Source organism: Setaria italica, chromosome IX (genome assembly GCF_000263155.2).
Source record: "Setaria italica strain Yugu1 chromosome IX, Setaria_italica_v2.0, whole genome shotgun sequence".
NCBI lineage: Eukaryota > Viridiplantae > Streptophyta > Magnoliopsida > Poales > Poaceae > Setaria > Setaria italica.
This window is the reverse complement of record NC_028458.1, coordinates 12590288-12613688: the sequence shown is the minus strand read 5'-3', so window position 1 is coordinate 12613688 and position 23401 is coordinate 12590288. Positions and strand designations below refer to the sequence as shown.

General features: G+C 43.5%; 1 protein-coding gene across 1 annotated transcript; it reads right to left on the bottom strand.

Annotated features, from left to right (window-relative positions):
• Positions 1-5597: 5597 nt before the first annotated feature.
• On the bottom strand, positions 5598-10421 carry LOC101764580 (probable potassium transporter 16). Its single transcript, XM_004982475.3, has 10 exons — positions 10061-10421; positions 9698-9920; positions 9268-9519; positions 9112-9162; positions 8293-8553; positions 7857-7909; positions 7464-7584; positions 7117-7371; positions 6169-6968; positions 5598-6051 (listed from the first exon to the last, which is right to left on the bottom strand). The coding sequence occupies exons 1-10, from the start codon at positions 10223-10225 to the stop codon at positions 5797-5799; spliced, it is 2436 nt and encodes an 811-aa protein (XP_004982532.1). The 5' UTR covers positions 10226-10421; the 3' UTR covers positions 5598-5796.
• Between the last annotated feature and the right edge of the window lie 12980 nt (positions 10422-23401).

The following is a 23401-nucleotide window of genomic DNA, read 5'->3' as shown; positions in this document are numbered from 1 at the left end:
ATTCCGAGTACTTGATTGGTGCTTAGCCCCCCGAGTTCGGGAACTAGCCTGTGCCGTTGGAGGCATGCTTAGTGGGCGTCGCGACGAGCGTCGTCGCCAAAGCTTGACCTGAGAGAAAAGATGCATACATTATATAGCATATTTGTAGGATTTTGAAACTGCTAAAATTTATCCAGTGATTAGTATGAAAGTTGTGTCATGCTCTTATTCCGGTCATACTCTTCCCGAGTAGTTAGCCTGTTACGCTTAGGCTCTCAGTCTCTGGGTAGCCGTTGCCGCTGCGTGTGTGAGATCGGCCTCGTATACGCGTATGGACTTAGGCGTGACAAATGCGTCTGAGGCTTTCACGAGTTAAGGCGTGTACTACTCGAGAAGAGTAGTGACCTTAAGAGAAGACAAAAGTGAGAGGAGTCGCTGCTGCGACAAGAAAGAGACTGCATGATTGCGAGTCAAGCTCTTGTTTCAGTCATACTCTTCCCGAGTAGTTAGCCTGTTACGCTTAGGCTCTCAGTCTCTGGGTAGCCGTTGCCGCTGCGTGTGTGAGATCAGCCTCGTATACGCGTATGGGCTTAGGCGTGACAGATGGACCTGAGGCTTTCACGAGTTAAGGCGTGTACTACTCGAGAAGAGTAGTGACCTCAAGAGAAGATAAGGAAAATTCGCTGTTGCGATAAAAAGAGAGCGCGGTAGCGCGAAAGAGTTTGCTGCCCTCCGGCGAATAGAGCGCGCGTTGCGCGTAAGAGTTTCCGGCGAGTAGAGCGCATGTTGCACGCAAACGGAGAATAAGCTAGAAAATAATTTAGAAAACTGACTTATCTTGATTCGTGGATGATTGTCGACGAAGCCGTGACGGTCGTTGACGAAGTCGACTAGTCGGAGGCGATTCTGACTAGTTGTCGGTGATGCAAAGTTTGCCCCGACTAATTTTTAGTTGAGACGAGTTGAAGTCGTCGACGAGCTTCCCGTAGCCGACGGAGTGGTCGGCAAGCTAATCGTGGTTGTCTTGATGTGGGCGAGGAGTAGTTCATTCCGTCTCGCCCGACCCAAGGTCCCGAGGTCGGACATGCCCGACCCTTTGAGGATGGAACTTCGCCTCGCCCGACCCTTGGTCCCGGGGTCCGATGCGCCCGACCCATTGAGGGTGGAACTCCACCTCGCCCGACCCTTGGTCCCGGGATCGAATGCGCCCGACCCATTGAGGGTGGAACTCCGCCTCGCCCAACCCTTGGTCCCGGGGTCGGATGCGTCCGACCCCTTGAGGGTGGAACTCCGCCTCGCCCGACCCTTGGTCCCGGGGTCGGATGCGCCCGACCCCTTGCCGCAAGGTTTCGAATCGCCCGACCCCCAGCTTAGAGGGTCGGACTAATCCAAGACCTCGAGACAAGGATGCGTTTTGAGCGTAGACCATGCTTGGCTGGAGTAGTCGGCGTGCTTACGACATAGTCAATGAAATCATCGGTGAGCCGCCAGTAGTCATCGGCGAGCTTGCGATGTAGTCGGACTTTCGAGTTGTAGTCAAACTCAGAGTCGCTGTCGGACTTCGAGTCGTAGTTGGACCCAGAGTCGCCGTCGGACTCCAAGTTGTAGTCGGACCCGGAGTCACCGTCGGAGTTCGAGTTCGAATCGCGGTGGAACCCGAGGTCGCCGTCGGAGTTGACGATCTAGTGCGGGAGCGATCCGGCGCCATCGGCGATGCAGAGCCAGGATCCAAAAATGAAGGTTGCGCCGGCTTCGATGAAGAAGGCGGGCCTGATGATGATCTTTGCCATTGAGTTCGCGCTGAGAAACTTGACGAGCGCCCCTACCTGGCGCGCCAGCTGTTGGTGTTTTAGACCGGCAACCCGCCTAGGGGTACCCTAGGTGGTCTTTTATGCGGTAAGGGTCGTCGAGAATCAAGGAATCAATGGTGACGCAAGGAACACGATTTAGACAGGTTCGGGCCGCTAGATCGCGTAATACCCTACGTCCTGTGTGTTGGTTTGTATTGATCTTGGGGATTGATGAATTGGAGTTGTTGTTGTGTGTCCTGGGCTTGGGTGTTGAGGTATGACCTTGAGGTCTGACTTGCCGAGCTAGGTACCCCTGCCCTCCTTTATATACTCCAGGGGGCAGAGTACTAGTCGGATTACAAGGAGGAGTCCTAGTAGGAGTACTCGGGACTAGTCCTAGTCGGATTACAGGGGAATCCTAGTAGGAGTCTGACTTCTTCCTTCCTTGCGGGTACTGGGGATGTATCCCCGACAGACTGGCATCCTCCTTACCAATGAATGCATTGTGCTGCACCATCTCAATGATTGAAGTGTTGATCTTGAATGGGTCTTCAATTTTAACTATGTTCGGGATCGGCAGATCGTTGATGTTCAGTGTCCAAAGCTCGCCAAGCTTGCGTTCGGGCTGTTTTCACTACTACTTGTTAAGGTTCGGCTGAATTCTTTGATGGAGTATGTGTAGTGATTCTTCGTTCTTGACTGTTGATGTTCCTGCTGCAGCTGTTCGCTTGATTTTGCCTCCAATTTTTATTTTCTTCCATGCACAAAAAGAAAATAAAATATTTGTTGTTTTTGAGAGGCACAAGTCCATCTCATATTAGGGTTAGAAAAATATATATAGAACTATACAAGATCAAGAATATACAAGAAAAATAGTCATTGGAAAATTATGAACAAGAAAAAATATTTACGGATGCAAAAGTTAATCTAAAACTTGATTATTTTTTTCCCCGGCAATGGCGCCAGAAAAGCCTATTGACGGCAGTTAGCACGCCAATTTCAACTGCAACGGCACGGATCAATTGTAGCTTTTCCCTTAGAGTATTCTCCCAAGGTTTATCAATCAGTAGAAACTAGGTCATAGGATCTAGACTAACTAAGCAACAGGAAACATGATTCAAGTTGCAAAGTGATTGTGAATAGGCATAAATAGACATGGATAGATAAGAAGCATGTGGTAACTCATCTAGAGCAAAGCCTAGACTATGCATATGTTGTAGTTCTTGCTAGATGGCAAGCAAACACATGGTTCTCATTCAAAGTATCATTAAATCACCACCTCTGGTCTGACTCCCGAAAACCCCCACCTTACACAGCATCAGATCCTATCACGATCCTACCTATCAGCGCAAGCAGTCTAAGAGCATGAACATAAAGCGCATGTCTAGTTGTTATGATAGATCAGACATCCAATTCTAGTCATCATGACTATAAGAACACCCTATGAAATCTACTATGTAATTAGATTGGAATAAGCAAACTAATAACATAACAAATCATAAAAGGAGATATATAGATTGCTATTGAATCGGAACCATTCTATTACTTCACCATGAATAATTGTTCATCACAAGATCTCCACCGAGGCCATACCCACGACTTGTGAATCCTAGCTCCAGAACTCCGACGTGCATCTTCCTCGCAGGGTGATCATGCCGGCTAGAGCCCAGCCTAAGCTAGCCTCCGGACAACCGCATGGCCCTCAACTCTCTGTAGATGGTTGTCCCTCGGCTTCTTCTGCTTCAAATCTGAACTCCCCTAGAATTTTCTTTTACGCAGCCCTTCCTTCCTAATATCATATCTCCCACGTCCGGACTACAAATAGGGCAAATCCAATGCCTAAATTATGTACCACAAAAAGATCTTCAACTTTGGTATTTATTGCTTTCCCCGAAAACGAAGTTAAGGTTACCAAAATAGCATTGCAAGATAATCTATCTGATTTTAGACTTCTCTATGCATCATGTATTTTGGGGGCCATATCTCCTAGCTTCATAATCCAAATTATGCTTTTCATATGTTCAAATTGAAGCTCTCGACGATGGCCACAACTTTGGTAGTCAAACTTCCTTAATTAGAGGTCGTTTAAGTCTCCGAATTTGTACCGAAAGATCATGCTATCTTGGGCTACGCGAATATCTCTAGGAATGACTTGTCTCGTAAATAACTTTCCAAAACTCCAATTTCTTCATGCTTAAGTCTCCTCTGATATTCTAGAACCTTATTTTTACTTGCATGTGGGCCTGACTCGACGATAACCTCGGGATAAGGATGAATCTTGATAACTTTCTAAAGTGCCGCTTGCCTTCATCTTGATCCTGAAATCAACTTGTCGTATCTTGTAAAACTTAGCTTCTAAGTCGTCTTGGAGGAGTCCATGCCAAAGATGAGCATGAATAGGCCCTAGGGACCCTAGGCCGATCCGCCTAGGCTCCATAGGCCGATCGTCCTAGGCACTTTTTGGGACCTCTAGCTTTCGTCTTTCTCTGGATCATCGCTTGTCCTGAGCCTCATCCAATTATGCTCTAATTTAGTCCAATTTCCTGCTAAAACAGAATGTCCTCCAAAATACAATTCATATGCGAAAATAGCCTAATTATTGAGTATGGTCAATAGTTACGATATCATTTGTATGCCAATATTGAAGATAAATAAGGGTAAAAGTGTGTAAATAACGAGCATCAACAGTTATGCGGAGCGTCCACATGGATGCGTCGAGATACGTGCCACGCCTTTCTCTGCTCATATTCCTTCCGTATTCTTTTTTTGACGCACGTATTCCGGAACAATCTTTCTTTGCCCCTCTCCCTCTTCGCCATCCTCTCCTCTCGCCTGCTGCCGCCGCCCTCTTGCCACCATTCTCTCCTCTCGTCTACCGCCGCCACCGTGCTCTCGTCGCCGCGCTCTCGCCGCCCTTCTCTATCTCCCCACCGCGATCTCTCTCCGCATCTCCCCTCATTTGCCGATGGCAACCTCCCGCCGCCGCTCTCTCTCCGCACCCGTGCCCTCTCTCTCTTCCCTTGTAGATCTAGAACTTGATAGTTTCATTATAGCCATAAACACTACGTGAAAACGCGTTGCAGGTAATGCAGGATAAGTAACGGGCCATGATACACGCTACACGCTATGGGTAAAGGTCTTTATACATGACAATTATCTTTAATGCCTCGAGAACAGGATCCAACCCTGGCCTGGGTGTCGCTAGCTCATTACCTTCAGGATGTATCTATCATATGAGGCCTTCGTTCACACCCCAAGGGACTAGGCAAGCTATAGATGTTCAGGAGCAGACCAAGCCATGGCTTGGGTCCGATTGTCACTTGTTGCATGTGATGGTAAGTTGGTTTAATTTATACTCCCTCCGTTCCAAATTATAAGTCGTTTTGACTTTATTAGATTCATAAACTTTGTTATGCACTTAGATATACCCTATGTCTAGATACATAATAATATCTATGTATCTAGAAAAGTCAAAACGACCTATAATTTGGAACGGAGGGAGTAAGAGATATACTTTTATATTTTAAAAGGTTCTATGAACAGATGTGGTAGGATATGGATAACTACTGAGATCCCTAAGACCCGACCCGTCGGTGGACCTAGGACTACTATCATATGGTGCCGACGGGTATGCACCACGATCATGGTATGTGCAGATGTGCTGTCCTATCATGTGGGACGCAAGGTTATTAATTTATTCGGATAGTTGAGAATCACGGTTAAGATCCCACTAACCCTTGATTGGTATTGAGATTCTTTGGAAAAGCGTAGAATTTTGGAAATGCTGACAGGATATCAGCACTTAAAATACGGGGACCAGCAGGGGCATGAGTTCTCCACCTCCATGACCACAACCTTTACATACAAAAAACAATGTATTTTCAACGAGTCCTTTTAAAATGCTTTAAGCACATCGCATTGTGAGATGCTTTACATGTACATGCGTGCTGCAAGCCCTCATTGCCATCACATATCAACATGCAAGGAAAATACACCATTCTTGTCAAATATAAACTCCTTAGGAGATCTAGATCTCGTATGTTATCCCAACCTTGAGTAGTTGGCCTCTTGGAATGGATAGCATCTTCTCTCCATTCCTTGAGTTTTTCCTTAGAAAGCTGTAGATGTAGTTCACAACAATCTTCTTTAGCAAGTTCGAATGAGGCCTGGCTACTACTTCACTCTCCCCAACTATATAAACAACGCCATTGTCCACCTCTCGCTGGATGATCTTTTGATCTTCCTCAATTTTTAACATCTCCTCTAGGTTCATTTTCCCTGTCTGTGCCATCAAGAAAAGAGTACATATGATTAGCACACCATCAAATGAGGACAAATATATAGTGTACAACAAGAATGTTCCTAAAGAAACAAAACCATTCATTTATTAATCCATTACCTGGAAATGTGCCAATCTACTGCTCATGGAGACTGGATGCATTGTGAGCTCCGAGAAGGATTGGGCTGGTGTAAGCATCTCCTCAGCATATATGGCATGTCCTGAGGGTTTCCTCTCCCAAGTGAAGCTGTCATCACCGCGAGCACTATGGAAGATAATCTTCAATGGCTCATCACCTACTCCATAGAGGTTTAAGTCTCTAACATAGTACTGAAGGTACTCAACTAGGACTTTAACAAAATCGTTGGCCATCTCAAGTGTGTCACGGTACCCATATCTTGCCACACAACGGAACACCATGAACTGCTTGGGCTCCACTTGTCGAAAGAGGAAGCGCTCTGAGACATCAACATGGGGGATAGGCAAATGCTTCACCGTGATGAAGACAATCACTGAGTGAATGGTAGGAATCTTCTCAATGAGGTGAGGGAATATGGGTGGTATGCCTTGAACCAACTCAGTGTAGAAAAGCCCTAATCCTGGAACCCTCTTTAGGTCCCGACGTTCAAGCAGATCTTTCACCTCATCGCGTGACACAGTATTCTCAAGCTCATACTTGTACCGTTTGACATGCACATAGTGCCAGACAATCATGATTAACATGAGAACAGCTGAGATGGCCAATGGCACATAAGGTCCATGGGTGAACTTATATAGAACTGCAGCTGTGTAGACAGATTCTGTTGACATGAAGACAACAAAGAAGATGGCAATCCACCAAATGTTTACCTTCCACACAAGGAGCATCACTATTGTCATCAATAGGGTTGTGATGACCATCACAAGGACCACACAAATTTCTGTTCGGATAGGTAGAAACATAGTAAGTAATTATGTCCATAGAATGGAGCAAATTTCTGTGCTAAAAATTTTAAATGTGGATAAATATTTGTTGCTGCAGAAATACAATTAAACAATCATACATATGGTCAACTTTTGACTTCTTACCATGTGCTTTTGCTATGAAACCAGTTGTCCGGAAGCTGAGGGTTACAACACATGCCGAAATACAAAGGAAGAAGTTCACTTCAGGTACGTACAGCTGGCCTGAATAACGCCTTGATGTATGTAGTATCTTAACCCTTGGGAAACAGTTGAGTGCTTGTAAATGTGACATGGTTGCAAAGGCACACGAGATCATGGCTTGACTTCCAATGACTGATGCAATGAGAGCTAGGACAAAAGTTGGCCAAAACAAAGAGCCTGCATCATACAAGAGAATATCATACAGTTACTTTTTTGTTGAATAACTAATAAGAAATTAGTAGCATAGGCCACTATTTATGGTCACATACTTGGAATCGAATTGAAGAAAACGTTAGATATATCAGCCATGTCCATGTGTTTCCTCAGGTATGCCGCTTGTCCAATATACGTGAGCAACACCGAAGGTAGTAAGCCAAAGGTGAAGCTCAGCTGAAAGATAAAAGTGAGGTTCCTTATTTCCACCATAATGATTTTTGTGCCATTTACCAATTTAAATGGAAACGGTTCAACTTTCGTAAGTTTGAGTAGTGATCAATTTTCAGAGTCATGTGAAAGTTTTACAAGAAGATAGTATTTGAAATTAACGCTGCATGCATAGTAATCCCAGGAGTGTTACAATATCATTTTTTATTCTTTTCCCTTTCAGATCAATTCTTAGTATTTCTATATTTGCCGAACGAAGTGTCAAAATAATCATGTACCTGGATCGATCTGATGCTGAAGTATCCAAGATCAGCAAAAAGAGCCTCTGTGCCTGTCAAAGAAGTGCACTCCTTTATAAATAAACCGTATAAATGAAACTATACAACACAGCTTGATTCTGCAGGTCGTTTTAATGTAAGAACCCAAGAAAAATGTTTGCGTTCTTCTTGTTGTCGTGTGAACGTGTGTTTAGAAAACATGCACCATTCCGTCCAAGAGATTCTTGGTAGCATTTGGTGAGAAGGATCCGTTTCCTACCATAATTCTTCGGTGGTGTTTTTTTTAAAAAAAACTTTTATTTAAACTTCTTTTGTCTTTTTGTTTGGTTCTTATTCCTCTTAGCAAAATAGAAAGCGAAATTGTTGCGTGTTCAGCAGAAAGATATAAATGCGGAATCGTAAAGGTAATACATTTTGACATATAGTGCATATATACCTGTGAAGCAAAGAAGAATTTCACCCAACGAGACCCATCCTTTCTTTTTGTTCCTCCGGAAATAGTCGATGATATATTTTGCGTTGAAAGCCTTCAAGGTGCCAATATCATACTTGACCATGTTATAGATCCCAATACCTGCCATGAGGAGCAGCCACACAAAAACCACCGGCGCAAATGTGTAGCCAATTTTGTCTGTCCCAAAGCGCTGGACCGCAAAGAGAACCACCAGAATCCCCACTGTGATCCATACCGTTTGATCTGTTCACAAGGAGGAACCATACATATCAGAGGTTAACTACTAACATGCTAGGCAACACGTGACCTTTTCTGTATTTTTTAAGGGTTAAGTTTTCATGAAAAGAAAGCTAGCTGTGTGACACGTAATCTTGTGGACTAGTTTGATTGGCCGGTTCAATCAGTCAACTTCCACAGTTAGTTAGCTTGGGGTGCACTGTCCGTTTGATTTCTTCAGAAGAAATGTGTGGACTGAAATTGCTGACACGACTACACCTCTATTTAGAGAGGGATGACTATGCTATTTGCAGCCAGTAATGGCACATAAAGTCTTGTGTAGTGTGTCCTGATTTCCCTTGGCGTCTCTTCCAAGATTGATTGTTTGTACTCCCTGTTCCAAATTACTATTCGTTTTGATATTTCTATGTACATAATTTTTACTACGTATCTAGACATGCATATATCTAGATCCATAGCAAAAGCTATGTATTTAAAAAAGTCAAAACGAATAGTAATTTGGAACGGAAAGCAAAATATAAGGTTTCTACAATATACACGTGGTTTGTTTCTCCATTACTGTACCTGTTGTCAGATGAGGTGCTCTCAACTTCAGGCCGTTGACAGCTGCAAGCACTGAACCATTTAAACCAGCAAAGTCATGTCAGGCCATCCAAACGCCACGAACGACAATCAATCATGAACACGCAAACGTAGTATGTATCTATCCATTTATAGTACCTGATATTGGAGGGGTCAGCATGCTGTCGCTGATGGCCAGCGCGGTCGCGAAAATGGTGAGGAAGAAGAGGGAAACCTTGGCCGCCTTGCTCGTCTCCAGCAGGTTCTTCATCCACTGAGCTCTCCTGAGCGTCGCCGACGGCTTGGCGCGGTGCCTGTACCTTGACACGAGCTCATCCTCGGCCTGCTGGTTCGGGATAAGGCACACCTTGGCGTACCGCGAGATGAGCGAGTAGAGTGCGAACGTGCCACCTGATCACAGAAAGAAAACAGTTGCATGTCAGTGTCTGCAGTTACTTCTACAAAAATTTTTTCTTCTGCTCATCCTTTTATCTTGGTGACAGTGATATTGCATCTAATGCTAGAGGACTTGTGCTGATCAAATAAAGCTGGTGGATCTTATGTGAAAGCGGCAACAGTGCACACGCACCGTCGCCCTCGTCGTTGGCGTAGAGCGCGATGAAGACGATCTTGATCATGGTGAAGAGGATGAAGCTGTAGATGATGATGGAGAGGACGCCGAGGACGTCATCCGGGTGGCCGACGCCTTTCTTGAAGGTGTTGGCGTACACGTACAGCGGCGAGGTGCCGAGGTCGGCGTACAGGATCCCCACGCACTGGAATGCAAGCCGTAGCGTCCGAACCCAGCTCTCCTGCCGTACGCATGCACGTATACCATCAATAATCATCGAACCATATGCAAGATTGCAATTTGCAAGAACAATTTGCTGTTGAATTTCACTAGCAAGTGTCCGAGCACACTAGATTGACCCAACAATCTCTACGCGCGTACCTGCCCGTGGTGACCGGCGTGGGCGGCCGGCATGTTGGCGTCGCGGTAGAGCGAGTCCTGGCGCTTCACGTCCACCGGCGGCAGCTCCAGGTCCAGCTCGCTGCTGTAGGGCACGATCTCCATGCTGCCCCGGGCGGCGGCGGCGCTGGCATGGTGGTGTGCCATCGTCTCTTTCCGATCCTTCAGGCGTCGTCGTCTTCCTCTTCCTCAGGGAAAGCGTGTGCCGGCCGTCGTGGAGCTATATATGCAACCACCGCGAAAAGACTCGGCCACCTCACGCCGTCTTTATAAGCACGCCGCAGCGTCCACACTGCAGCAGCCCTGCTGCATCTACGATATCTGGCGGCTCACTTCCCAGCTGCTCCTGTCACCCTGAGGCGCCTTTTATAACCAACCTAGCCTAGCTAATAACCTGTGGAGCTCCTGCTCTCAGTTTTCAGTGTCGTTACAGCGTGGGAACTTGTTAATTTCCAGAAACAGTCAGTCCGTCCTGCTGCAGATTAAAAATCTTACACATGCTTTCAGTTTACTTGCCTTTGGCAACCTTCCTAAGTCCTAACAATCCTTGCTCTACTTTTCCAAAGTCTCCAAGAATCTCTCGCATCCAGAGCGTCAATCTTGACTGGATCCACTAATATAATCTAAAATGTGGACGCGGAAGTCGCGGCTGCGGCAGCCATTGACGGCGGCCTGAGGCAACGTGGCCGCACCTGCGGTGGAGGGGTGGACTGACCCAGTGAATCGGGAGCCTGTGATTCTCGTCAGCCTGCGCGTCGGCGATCGCTGTCTATACAGCGCTGGGGTTGACGCTTCCTTATACGAGATCGATTGAGCTCAGGGTTCAACGAAACTACTGCTAATCCAATATTATTTTAGCCTTTTAGGAAGGTACCATCTGTATGTGGCTGCCGTGTGTGGACTTTTGGGTTGGCTACTCTACATGCCTACATGTGTGCGTACGTATTAGCGTGCGTACGTGCATGCTGTCCATCGGAGTTGGTGTCCACGTACGAGTAGGTCATGCTAACTTCATACTTAGTAGAGTAGTCAACTTTGTCGCGGAACTGCACGGGTGTTTAGATGCTTGAGCTAAATAGTCTGTGCCGCATCGAATCTTCGGAGGCTAATTAGAAGAACTAAATATGAGTTAATTATAAAACTAATTGCACAGATGGAGGCTAAATGGCAAGACGAATCTATTAAGCCTAATTAGTCTATGATTTGACAATGTGCTGCTACAGTAACCATTTGATAATGATGGATTAATTAGGTTTAATAGATTCATCTCGCCGTTTAGCCTTCATCTGTGCAATGGTTTTGTAAATAGTCTATATTTAATACTTATAATTAGTATCTAAACATTCAATGCGATAGGTGCTAAAATTTAGGGGTGGGAACCAAACACCCCTTATAAGTATAGGAAGTACCCCAAATATACTAACATTTCAACTGGAGCATTTAAAACTTTTGAATTTATTGGTGGTCAAAATTACCTATCAGGTTTCCTTGTATCGCAAGCATCAAATCTTTTTTATGAGATACCCACAGGGGTTGAGAGAATATTGTAGATGCATGAGCTTGCGTGGAAATTACAGTAGTCCTAAAAGGATTTTGTCACGGTTTTTATTTACTGTGAAAAAAAGTAATCCCCCAAAAGAACTGCCGAGCACAAATCTTTATCAGTTTGATATAGCACGTGAGTCATGCAGCTGCAACTAGAACATGTACAACTCTATGCATACCTGTGACTTTCGGGACCTTGGAACTTTCTATGGTTTAACGGATTTTCTGTGTCCTATCTAGACGAGCAATTTGTCTTTAATTTGCACGCAGACACATACTATTACGTACATGTCCAGCTTTTCCAAACGTTTAATGTTCCTAAATTGACAAATATATGCATGGTTTGTCAAAAAGATTGTTACTAGGACGGGAAATCTACAGCACACTAGGGACAAGAACAGCAAACAAAAAATGATGCCTGACCTACCCCCATATAAATTGACAGAAAATGATCGATACCCTATATACGTTTCAAGGTAATTGTCAGAACTCAGAAGAGTTCTTCAAACAGATACGACCTAGCGTGAGAAACGAAGTCAAGTAAAGAAGTTGGTCAAGTCAGAAGTTTGGAACAAATGCACACCTCATATTAGTATTTTCATAGAAATTTCAGCATGACCGAGTAATATAAGTTGTGATTGAATTATACCTTATGAAAACATTTTAAAAGGCAAAAAATATTTATACACAGATGAAAATTATTAATGACACCATACATCTGGATCGTTTGGATACACTATGTTCATTTGAATTGCTCAGCAAATACTTGATGAAAAAACTACTCCCTTCGTCCCAAATTATAGGTCGTTTTGAATTTTAAGATTCATAGATTTTATTATGCACCTAAACATATTACATATCTTGATGCATAGTAAGAGCAATGAACTTAGAAAAGCTAAAACGACTTATAATTTGGGATGGAGGGAGTACTACGCAGTATTCTACATTCCGTGTGCTGTGTGTTAAATTCTTCTCTGTCACGCGACTATCATGTCTTACATGGATGTTTGCCTTGTGATAACTTCAATAGCTTTATACTAACAATTTCTTGGATGTAGTATAATGACTTCAGAAATTAAAAGTGTAGTAAGAATTAACAAAGGTTCGCTAACTTCAATTGTTAACATTATTGTTTTTATCCTCGTATGGGTCACTCATCCAAGCAACATAACTGGTTCAAAAAAAAAAGATGATCGACATCCCATCTCAACTTATAAGCTAACCGTGCAACTAATGAGTCAGTTGTTGTACTTCGCCATTTTTTTAAGATGTTTCATGGCAAAATAAGCCTGATCCAGGGGAGCTATTTGCAGGATTATACAGAAGTCACAATCTTTATAAACAATTGCATCAATCAGAAAATAAATGAGGCAATATAAATGAAAGCTGACAGATTAGAAGTAATCAACCAGGCTACTCAGTATGCAAATTGTCATAATCGAATTGATATTTGAAAGCAATTTCGTCAGATATCTTTGCCTCCCCTAAGACTTGTTCAAGAAACTAGGTTGTCCTGTTAATAACTAAATGCTATATGTGGTTCATATGCAGCAGGAAGTCTCTGATTTTGAAAAGTAGGTACAGTAGCATATAGCAGAACTTTATTCAGGGACAAACTTTCAATTTATATTAGTGTGATATATACTTTCTTTGAGTATGATAGTTGACTCTCAAAGTCGGTGTGAATCCGGACGTTCTGATATTTGCTTCAAGATACCATATGAACAAGTAGTCTAGGTTCTAGGGGCCAAAGGGAAAATTGTAAGTCCTTGTTGAGAAGACTTCTAATGCTATCACATCTTATGCTGCTACCATATTAGTACTAGAGCGGTCCCTAGTAGTGTAGTGCTCACAAATTAAACAATTCTAGAACAAAATTGAAAACGACGATAACAAAGTATCACTATCATTGCCACAAATGTAAATCTGAACTTGACATATGTATCAATTTAATAATATTATAATTGAAAAAACTGGACAGTGAGAATAAAAGATAAGTTACTAATCATTAAGTTCGGCATTTTCCCTTTTTTCCCACTTAATACATGTACCATGATTTCAACGGGGACTGTGGTATCATTGTAGAAACCTAAGTTGGACACATTGTAACAGTAGAATGTTCTCGAGTAGAGTTTTGTATGGTACTAGTTTTTTTTTCTTTGAAAAAGTATATACACAGGCCTTCACAGGGAATGCAAAACGGATATTTTTGTGTATCAATATGAAGCAAATGTTATTTTCACTAGTCCAAGTCATTGCCAGTGATCGGATCAAATGCACTTGCATACAACACCACTCATTACAAATGCAAGTCAACTAATGAGGACTTCCACTGTTATGACTTTATCCAAGTTATGCTGTTTCTATCAAAAGTATTTGTGGATTCTCCAACCGTTGCAATAACATAATAATGCAAGCTATGTCCTGAACTCATAAAGTTGGGGCCATATATTATATGTGGTGGTAATAACGCCAGCCGAACCCTACTTGCAGCAACAAATTTTCATATCTTTAAAGCTAAAATAGGTGGTTTTCGTGAAATAATCTACCACTTATACCCAGTAAAATGAGAAATTGCTCAAACTCTTGCATATGCGTTGCATATGCGTGAAAGTGGGGTTCGTAAGTTTTCAAAATTCTAAAAATGAAAGAAAAATCAATATATAGGATGGCCTTGTATATCCTTGCATTGCTCACAAATGGTTTGTTGAATTGATCCATCTTGCATACCTTTGTCCTTTATTCTAGTATAACTTAATTGCCCGTCCTTTCCGGCTTTTGGTGCAACCAGTTGGTGCATGCATGTCAAAATGGTATTAGACCCAAATAAATGTCTCAAGTCAAATTCTAATTAGCACTATTTCATCAAAAAAAAATTGTTACATGCTTCTGTTCAGGCTCCGCATCACGGGGTGTTGAAGTATAATAAGTATGTTCGCCATTCTCATCAGCTTAAACTTTAAGGTGTAACCGGCTAGTTTAAGGTGTAACCGGCTGTCCGGCTCTAAGCGGGGTGTCTGTTTCAGAAAATGGACCAGGGGCTTTTAATCACCCTTTGTTTCTAAAATTTCGGCAACTGTCTTCTCAAATGCCCTATTCCTTCCATCCAAATTACTATTCGGTTTAGCTTTTCTAGATATATAGCTTTTGATATACACCTACATATATACTATGTCTAAATACATAGTAAAAGTTATGCATCTAGAAAAGTCAAAACGAATATATAGTAATTTAGGATGGAGGGAGTATTATCGATTTATGTAGTACATCACAATTATTGGATTTGCTTACATAATCCTGCACACTACACCATACACTTGGCACAATTAATTAGCTAGTTAGTTGCTGCCTGCCGGCTCTCAATGCCAAGCAGATCCGTGTACTACTGCATATATGCTTCTGTGATTGTCTGGCGACAAACTTGACATGCCTCTGCCTGCATCAACATCTTCTCAAAGCTATGCTGGCCCGCCCAGCCGGTGATGGCAACCAGTAGCGTGCCTCTTCAATGCACCCACGTGTTGATGAAGCTATGGCCAGGCCAACCCGAGCAGCCGAAGTTGTGGCCACGCAATGCAAAAACGAATAAGACCTGCGTGCTTCCGGTTTTTGAATTCTCACGTAGAACATGCCGATATTAATTTGTACACTGCGAATTGCGACCATACCGGTACAAGTGACTAGTTCTATAAACAAACATTTTTTATACTCCGCCTCCATTCAAAATACAGCACGCCGTATATGAGATCGATACGGTTTACAAAGTGAGACTTTGACCAAAATTTTTTTAAAGATAAGACATGTCAAAGGAAGGTAATTAAATATATATTTTGAAAGTAATTTAATCGTGAATTTAGTAACACACCTATCTTACGTTGCAAATCAATGTTATTCTATAAGTATTGATTATCAAAGTTTAGAAAGTTTGACCGGAAGGAATCCTAAAACGACATGTATGAGTTTATACAACAACTAAAACGTACTAGTCAATCATACACGGAGCCACGTGGTTCTGCTTTGGTGATCACGATTTCCTTATTCGGTTAACTTCAATCTCTTTCTCATCTCACGTTCAACCATGAGCACGTATGCAACTGCTGAGGGGAAATGTCAAACAGAACAATGTTGTTTACAGTGGCTGTTTATACATTACATTTCGTGGTAGCTTATTTGTTACATTAATGGAAGAAAAAGGCATACAAAATCTTATGAACTAAGTGCATTATATATTGTGGCGGTCTGGCGGAACCCATTGTAATATTCCTAAAAATTAGAAATATTAAATTAAGTGAGTTTTCAAAAATTTAAATTTTTTTATTTGAATTGTATGCTCTTTTAAAAAAATGGAAGACTCTTCTTTAATCTCTCCTAAAATTCCCTAATAAATAAATGGTGAATTATTTTTGAAAGTTGTGTGATAGTTGATTTGGCTCTTTTCGGATTTTATTTGGCTCTCAAATATATGTGTTAGAATTCAAACTAAGAATAAAATCTAAACCTAAACTAACCTAACATCTAACCCAGTCTGGCCTAAGGCCAAACCGGCCTGGCTCGCCAACCGCTTAGGCCAACAGGCTGCCCGCTACGGCAGCACAGCCAGCTCGCCAGGTCGCCAATGCCACCGCTCCCTCTCTCTCTTTCTCTCGCTGACGCGCCGAGCCCGCTCGTTAGCCGACACTGCTTCCCTTTCTTCCTTCTCGCATAATACGCCTCACACGAGCGGCGCGTGCGGGGGTGATGAGGCGAGCACGCCGCACTGGAACGCACTACGCGGCCGCGCACATATGCCTGTGACTCGGAAAACCCTGCTTTGCCCTCGCCACGCGCCTCCAAACCCTAGCGCCGAGCCGCTAGATGGCCTCCATGCCATGCCCCAGAGCGCCCATCGAGGATCGATGACACGCAGCCCTTAGCACGCTGCCCTGCTACCCTAGCCCAGCCGCGGGCTATAAATAGCCCTAGCGAGCAGCCACGCCACCCATCCACCCGGGGTGCTCCCCATCCGCTGCCACCAGAAAGAGAAAAAGGGAGGAGAAGGAAGGAGGGGGGAATGAGGAGACAAAGAAGAGAAGAAGGAGCGTGTTGCGGGAGGTGAGGAGCTGGAGCCGCTCGCCGCTGACGTGCCCACGGGAGGAGAGACGCCGGAGCCACCTGTCGTCGTTGTCCGCTTCGGCACGTTGGAGAGGAGGAGCCGCAAGCTGCCGCCTTCTCAATCGCACCGGCGATGACTCCACCTCCACCTCCACCCCCAACCACCTGGTGAGCCACACCGTCACCCTCGTCTTGCTTCCTTTCGGCTGTCATGCCACCTTTGATGCCTATCCAGCTGTCACGCCGCCGTGCCCAGCCTTCGCGCCCATGCTCACGCCATGACGCCACCCCGCCACGCCGCGACGACATGCTGTATCGTGACGTTGTGGGCGCGGTCACCGCACGCTAGCCTTGTGACACCGCGCCATGCCACGCCACACCTCACCGCACCGCACCACCGTGCGCCTACCACATGTGCGCCCTGTGGGCGCCGCGTGGCAGTACCTCGTAGACTAGGATGGCCACGTGGTGCTGACATGCCAAAAGGCCGGGCCCACTCATGGGACACTGACCTGTGGGGGCTAGTTGATCGCTGATCAATGATAACCAAGTCAACGCTGAGCGTTGACCGGGTCAATGTTGACATCAGCCGACACGTGGCACCCTCCCGTGCTGCCACATGGTGCGACCAGAAGCTGACACATGTCACCCTAATTAATGAATTTCCAAAATTAATTAAATAATTAAATACATATTTTAATCTTTAAAAATTTATAACTACTTCATTTGAACTTAGAAAAATATGAAACAAGTTGCATTACATTTGTAAAATCGAGCCCATGCTGTTGGTAGCTAGTTTGATGTTATTTGGATCTTCTAAATTTGGCTTTCTTGGAGTTTTTGGTCTAGATGTAATGCCGATTAATTTATATTGCGCCATATCTCGTTCTGTTTAGGCCCGAGCTACGACCCAGAAGACTCTCAAGACCCCGACTATGCCGAGGAGGATCCCAACATCTATGCACAATGTGTCATATCACTCCCAATCATATACATCCTATGCATGATTAGTTGCTACTGCTTTATTTATGGTGGTTGGATGATGATTGATTGTATAGCCTATGTTTCTAGCCATGCCTTCATAATTATTTATCCTGTTTTCCTTGTTCCCTATTTGTGGACTAGCTACAGAACCCTAGCTAGTTCACCTTACCTATATCCATATTTATGCTTTTGAGTTATGCATAGGCATATGCCATGGTTTTGGTGATGGGATTCATTGTACACTCTCGCGTGTGTTTTGGATGAGTGTGATTCCTTGACGTGTTTTGGCAGGAGCAAACCGCGGTTGGTACTGAGGAGTGCCTTGCTAGGGGAGAGCATTCTGGACTCTCTCCACATCCTGTACCTATGGCGGGTACCTTGTTTGACACTGAGGAGTAGGTGGCGTACTTCTACTTTGCAGGTGCTTCGGCACATACTTGTGGACTTGAGTGCGGTCCTCAACTGGTGACACACATGCATCACATACACAAGGGGCCATACCGATCACAAAATCATAACATCCTGCAAAACAGAGTTAGGCGTTCTAATGTTCCAAACTTCAGAGGCCCGAAACTCCCTCTTCCAAGCCAAATTTGTAAAATCTAATTTCACCAAAACCGACAAAGTCAATGAATTTCATGTGTAACTTTTTCTTCTGATCAATTTTCACATAAAATTCTCCTCGATCCGAGATTGTACCGAAAAGTTACGGCTGTTTTACCGAAGCATACACATACGGCAAAAATTCCGACCCAATAGTAGATCTAATCTACTATTGCACATCACATGCGCCTGGCGTATGAACTTGGGTTTCGATTCGATCAATCACATTAATCTTCGCTCGCTGCAACTGGCATTACGTTTATCACTTAACTTTGATGGCAAAAATCCGACCAGTAGGAGTATGTCGTTACACGACCATTGCAGGAAGAACATGAAACCAGGTCATAGATCAATCTGAAAACTCGCATATCTCCATAAGCACACATCCCGAATCCATAACAAAAGTGCTACGGCTCTGATATCATTGTTGGGATATGAGGAAGGCTACGCTAGCGCAAAACAAAAATTTTCTACTGCGTAAACTAGGAAAACTGTTGTATATGGATCACGGGATTACCACTCGATGCACAGGTGCGGAAGTTGTAGAATCGCGTCAGGGCAGTGAAGTCGATCAGTGTAGTCGAACACGTCGACATCGAGCAGCTCCTCAGCAGCTCGTCCACGTACAACGAGGTTCTCCTCGTGCCGCGGCTCGTCGTCGGCTCATCGTGGCTCGTCCAAGTGCTGTAGGTGCAACACCTCCAAGGTATCCACACGTGCAGGGAGGAAGCATCGCAAGTCGGACTGCTAGGTCCGTGAGTTGCAACAGGGCGAGGGCGTGGGAGGTGCGGCAGCTATGCTTCGGCAAAAAGGTGTCAACCCTAGAGCACCCCCACCCCTCTATTTATAGAGGTTCCTGATGGGCCTCTGGGTCCGAGGCCCATTAGTACTCCTAAACCTGATCCAATTCGGATCACATCTGAATTGGGCTTCCAACCCCTTAAGTGTGTGACCCTATAGGTTCGGATACGTATAGACATGACATGAGTCCTCCTACTCAGCCCAATAGTCGGTAGCGGCCTCTAGCAAGACGTGCCAACTCCTATACGCACACGAAGATCATATCAGACGAACCGTCACAACATCACGTATATGCTATTCCCTTTGCCTCACGATATTTGGTCTAGCTCCAAGCCGATCGCATTTTCTCGATCCTGTGATTCGGAATCCCTTTGTAGGTTAACTCTTAACCTTACGTAGCATGGTCATGCATTTCCGGATCCGATCACTCGAGGGCCCCAGAGATATCTCTCTCAATTAGAGAGGGGCAAATCTCATCTTGATTGACCATGCCTCACAGCATGCTTCTTGACAAATCCGAAAGCTATCTTTTTAACTACCTTGTTACGGTGTAGCGTTTGATAGCCCCTAAGTAAGTCGATCCACATCTTGAGTACATGCGACAATCTCAGGTCTAAGGACAAAGCGTACATGTTGTGTAAAGAGAGAACTACTTCTCGTGTTGGGTCAGTCCTAGCACATGTCTCTACATGTGCCCACATTATTAGTTTGACATCTCCATGTCCATGACTTGTGAAACATAGTCATCGACTAATATATGTGCTAGTTTAATATTCATGTGTGTCCTCACATGAACTCCAACTAGGGACAACTTTAGAATAATCATACAAGTAAAGAGTTCCACATACAATTCACATAATTGCAAATCAATTGAAGTAGACTTTAATGGATATTCAATGAACACAATATACAAATCATGGATACAATCAGATACCATCATCTCTATGATTGCCACTAGGGCATATCTTCAACACCATCCATGCAGGTACAGTTGTACAACCTCTGGAGAATGTATAAACCTGTTGGCGCTGAAAAATCGACCGATGATCTTCAGCGTCGGACACACGACCTAGGAGAATCTGCTTAACTCCTGTTTGGGTTATTGCCCTGGTGCGGTTCGCATGGCGTGCCAGTCAATCTGACCTGTTGATTGATAAGGAAACAAAAGTATTAAATTCCAAGGGCTTCGATCAGCTAAAGTTCCAATTTGTCTTAAAAAGTGTATCGACGAGTCGGCCGATTCACTGTAGACGTGACCAGCTATAAAACAGCCGATACCGTGTAGCGATTGTAAAGAAAACTACTAGAGCAAGCTAAACAACGCTAGAGAAGCAACACTTAGGATAGATCTAATCGGCTATGTGATAACAAAGAATAAAAGTGATAAAAGCCGACAGTTCGTATCTCAAGCTGGATAACTGGTGATAAAAACTAAAATAACAGGTAGAATCTACGATTCTAGTTGATATCGATAGCTGGTGAATAAATCTAAACGAAACAACAGCGATGCGCCCGAAGTTAAAGCTTAGATATTACTCGGTAAGTGGAACTTACAGAATCGACTGGAGATCGTGTCGATGCAGTCCTACCAACCCGTACGAACTCATGAAAGAAAAGGTATTTTGGCGAAGTCGCCAACTTGAAAGTAAAGTACGAGGAAAAATTAGATTTGTTGTATTGATTGATGTGTTATTTTACAAGCCTCTAGAGGTGGCTATTTATGGCCTATTTACAACTGATTTCCTAACCGACTAGGATCTATCTTTAATTTTAAATGAGAACAAATATTTATAAACACAACTCGTATCAGAGTTGGTTATTATCTCCCCACGGGCCAATCTCCTTCTTCAATTGATCTTTTTCCTAGCCTACCTTAGGCCCATACTGGCAAAGCCGCTGCAGCTCCCAATTGGCCAACCTTCACCGATCCCTTTTGCCAGTCGGTCAAAACACTGTAGCTTCAATCGGCCGATTCCTAACTGTAGCTTTTAGCCCGCCGCATTGGCCCGCCTTTCTCCTTCTTTGATGTCAATGCAAAACACGTGTCAAAATCCAATGTCAACAAAACCTATAGCTATAGTCTGTGTCCACTAGTTATGGATAGTACTGTTGACTACCGCTACTTCTGACTAGATTTATAGTATACTTCTACCTTCCCTTTTTGAGATAGGCTGGCGTTTGCTGTTGAGATGTGAGGGAAGGGAGCTCTCACATCGCCTAGTGTGTTTGGGTGTTAGATTCTTGGGTGAAGGATCTAATGATTTCTTATGACTTCCTTGATGGGAGATGTTGACCTCAGAGATGGTATTGCTTTGATGCATCCTTGATTGCTGTTGCAGCTCTGCATATGCCTCTACAGCCATATATAGGTTGGTCCATGCATATAGTACTATTCTCCCGTTATATAGTACTATTCCCCTGTTTCCTTGGCTTGCTGCTTTTGGGAGTTGACATGACCTACCCGCTTCTCGGGTAGATGGTGGATTTTCAGGGTCGGAGCCCGACTACGACTTCGACAGCGATGGATGGGAAGACTAGGGATGATCCCTCGCTCAAGTCGCCTCTAGAGATGTTGTTCACCACTCTACACGTTTCCGCTGCGTAGATGTTTTACCTTTAATAATTTATTCCTGATGGACTTGTATCGGCATGAGCCGAAGTGTTGTACTTGATATTTATAATATTATTACTCTGTTGCTACTCTATTTTTCTGTGTTGGTATGGATTTGTACTATCTAAGATAGGGATTCACACGTGATTGCCTTCGTGGGGCTATCATGGAGGTGCGTAGGCTTGAATTCTCAGAAATGGGGATTCGGTCCATTTCACCCATCACCCAGGTTCGGGCCTCCAACTCAGTATAGGTTTTTGTATTTTCATTTAGCTAGTTATCTCTTCAGTGGTACGCAATATACCCATCGACAGTAGAATGCCTATGATGACTTTGTTAATCTAAATATATGCTGCCCAGCCTCTCAAACGTGATCATAAGGATAAGGATAGAGTATGTGCATAGTATTCATAGAGGTTATTACTGCGCATATGTGTATGTGAGCATATGGTTTTGCAATGTTAAAGAAACTAGATACATTTGTGCGAAGTATATGCAATTTTCTATTTTACCTTGTAAATAACATAATTTTTCTATATTTTGTATGAAACATTTTTGAACCATATTATTTGTGCTATAAACTCAGCCATGCAATTTGGCTGTTATTGACTAGATTTGAGTCAAGAAAAAGGCCTTAACCATGGTCTTTATCTTTTCATGGCAATTTTATTTTAATATCTTTATCGCTTTGAAAAAAATACAAACACAACAGAAATTATAGGTGTTTGTTTAAATAATGGACTGGATGCCAATTTTTAACATTCATTACAAATTTGAGTTAAGCGACCTCATAAGAATTGGTTAAGGAGTCCACTATGTACAAATATGTTTGAGGTTCTTCCTTATTCCACTTGGTACAGCCACGTTTCACCATTGACTCTGGCGCATAAGAGATAAGGCAGTAGTTCCTTTCGTACAGATCTACAAAAATGACCTGTGTTTCCACAAGTAAATTGTGCATGGTTGGACCTAATCCTATGGTCACTCTCACTTGTTTTTTTACCTCTGCAAGTATCTTTGATTGAAGGTCTAATCTTGAGTTGAAGATATAAACAGGAAGATAACATACAACTATGAATTGACGCATAAAGAAATTCATTTTTTCCCGTTCATATACACAGTTTTTTTCCAGTAAGAGGCTGTATTATGATTGCATAAAGAGAAGTTGTATTTCAGTCACATAGGTTTATATTTGTCTTAGAAAATAACCAAATGCAAAGAAGTCAACAAATCATGACGAAATGTTATTTAGGTGTATGCAACTCTTTTGTTGGCCGGCCACTCACCACCAGCCCAAGTGGGAAAAGACAGGCCAAACACAAACTCATGCATGAACTGGACTGTCGGGACAGTCAGGGCACAGCAAAAGCCCAATAACAAAACCACAACAGGAACAACAAATTAGTTTCTCTGTACTCTTTGAATTTCACTATTTGTGCCGAATTTTGACGACGTCATAAAGTTTGCATGGTACAAAATAGAAGAGAACTACTCAGGCCTGGTGTAGTTCCCTTGCTTAAATTTAAGCACCCGTCACATCGAATGTTTAGATACTAATTAGGAGTATTAAACGTAGACTATTTATAAAACCGATTACATAAGTGGAGGCTAAACGGCGAGACGAATCTATTAAACCTAATTAGTCCATGATTTGACAATGACGCACTAGACTGCTATAAGCTTAATGG

Bases quoted from the DNA above. Each gene is read 5' to 3' on its own strand.
- LOC101764580 (XM_004982475.3), bottom strand. From the start codon at position 10,225: ATGGCACACCACCATGCCAGCGCCGCCGCCGCCCGGGGCAGCATGGAG. The intron at 7,372-7,463 runs GTATGTGACCAT...TGTATGATGCAG, and splicing joins TTTCTTCAATTCGATTCCAA to GCTCTTTGTTTTGGCCAACT. The intron at 6,969-7,116 runs GTAAGAAGTCAA...CTATCCGAACAG, and splicing joins TTTCATAGCAAAAGCACATG to AAATTTGTGTGGTCCTTGTG.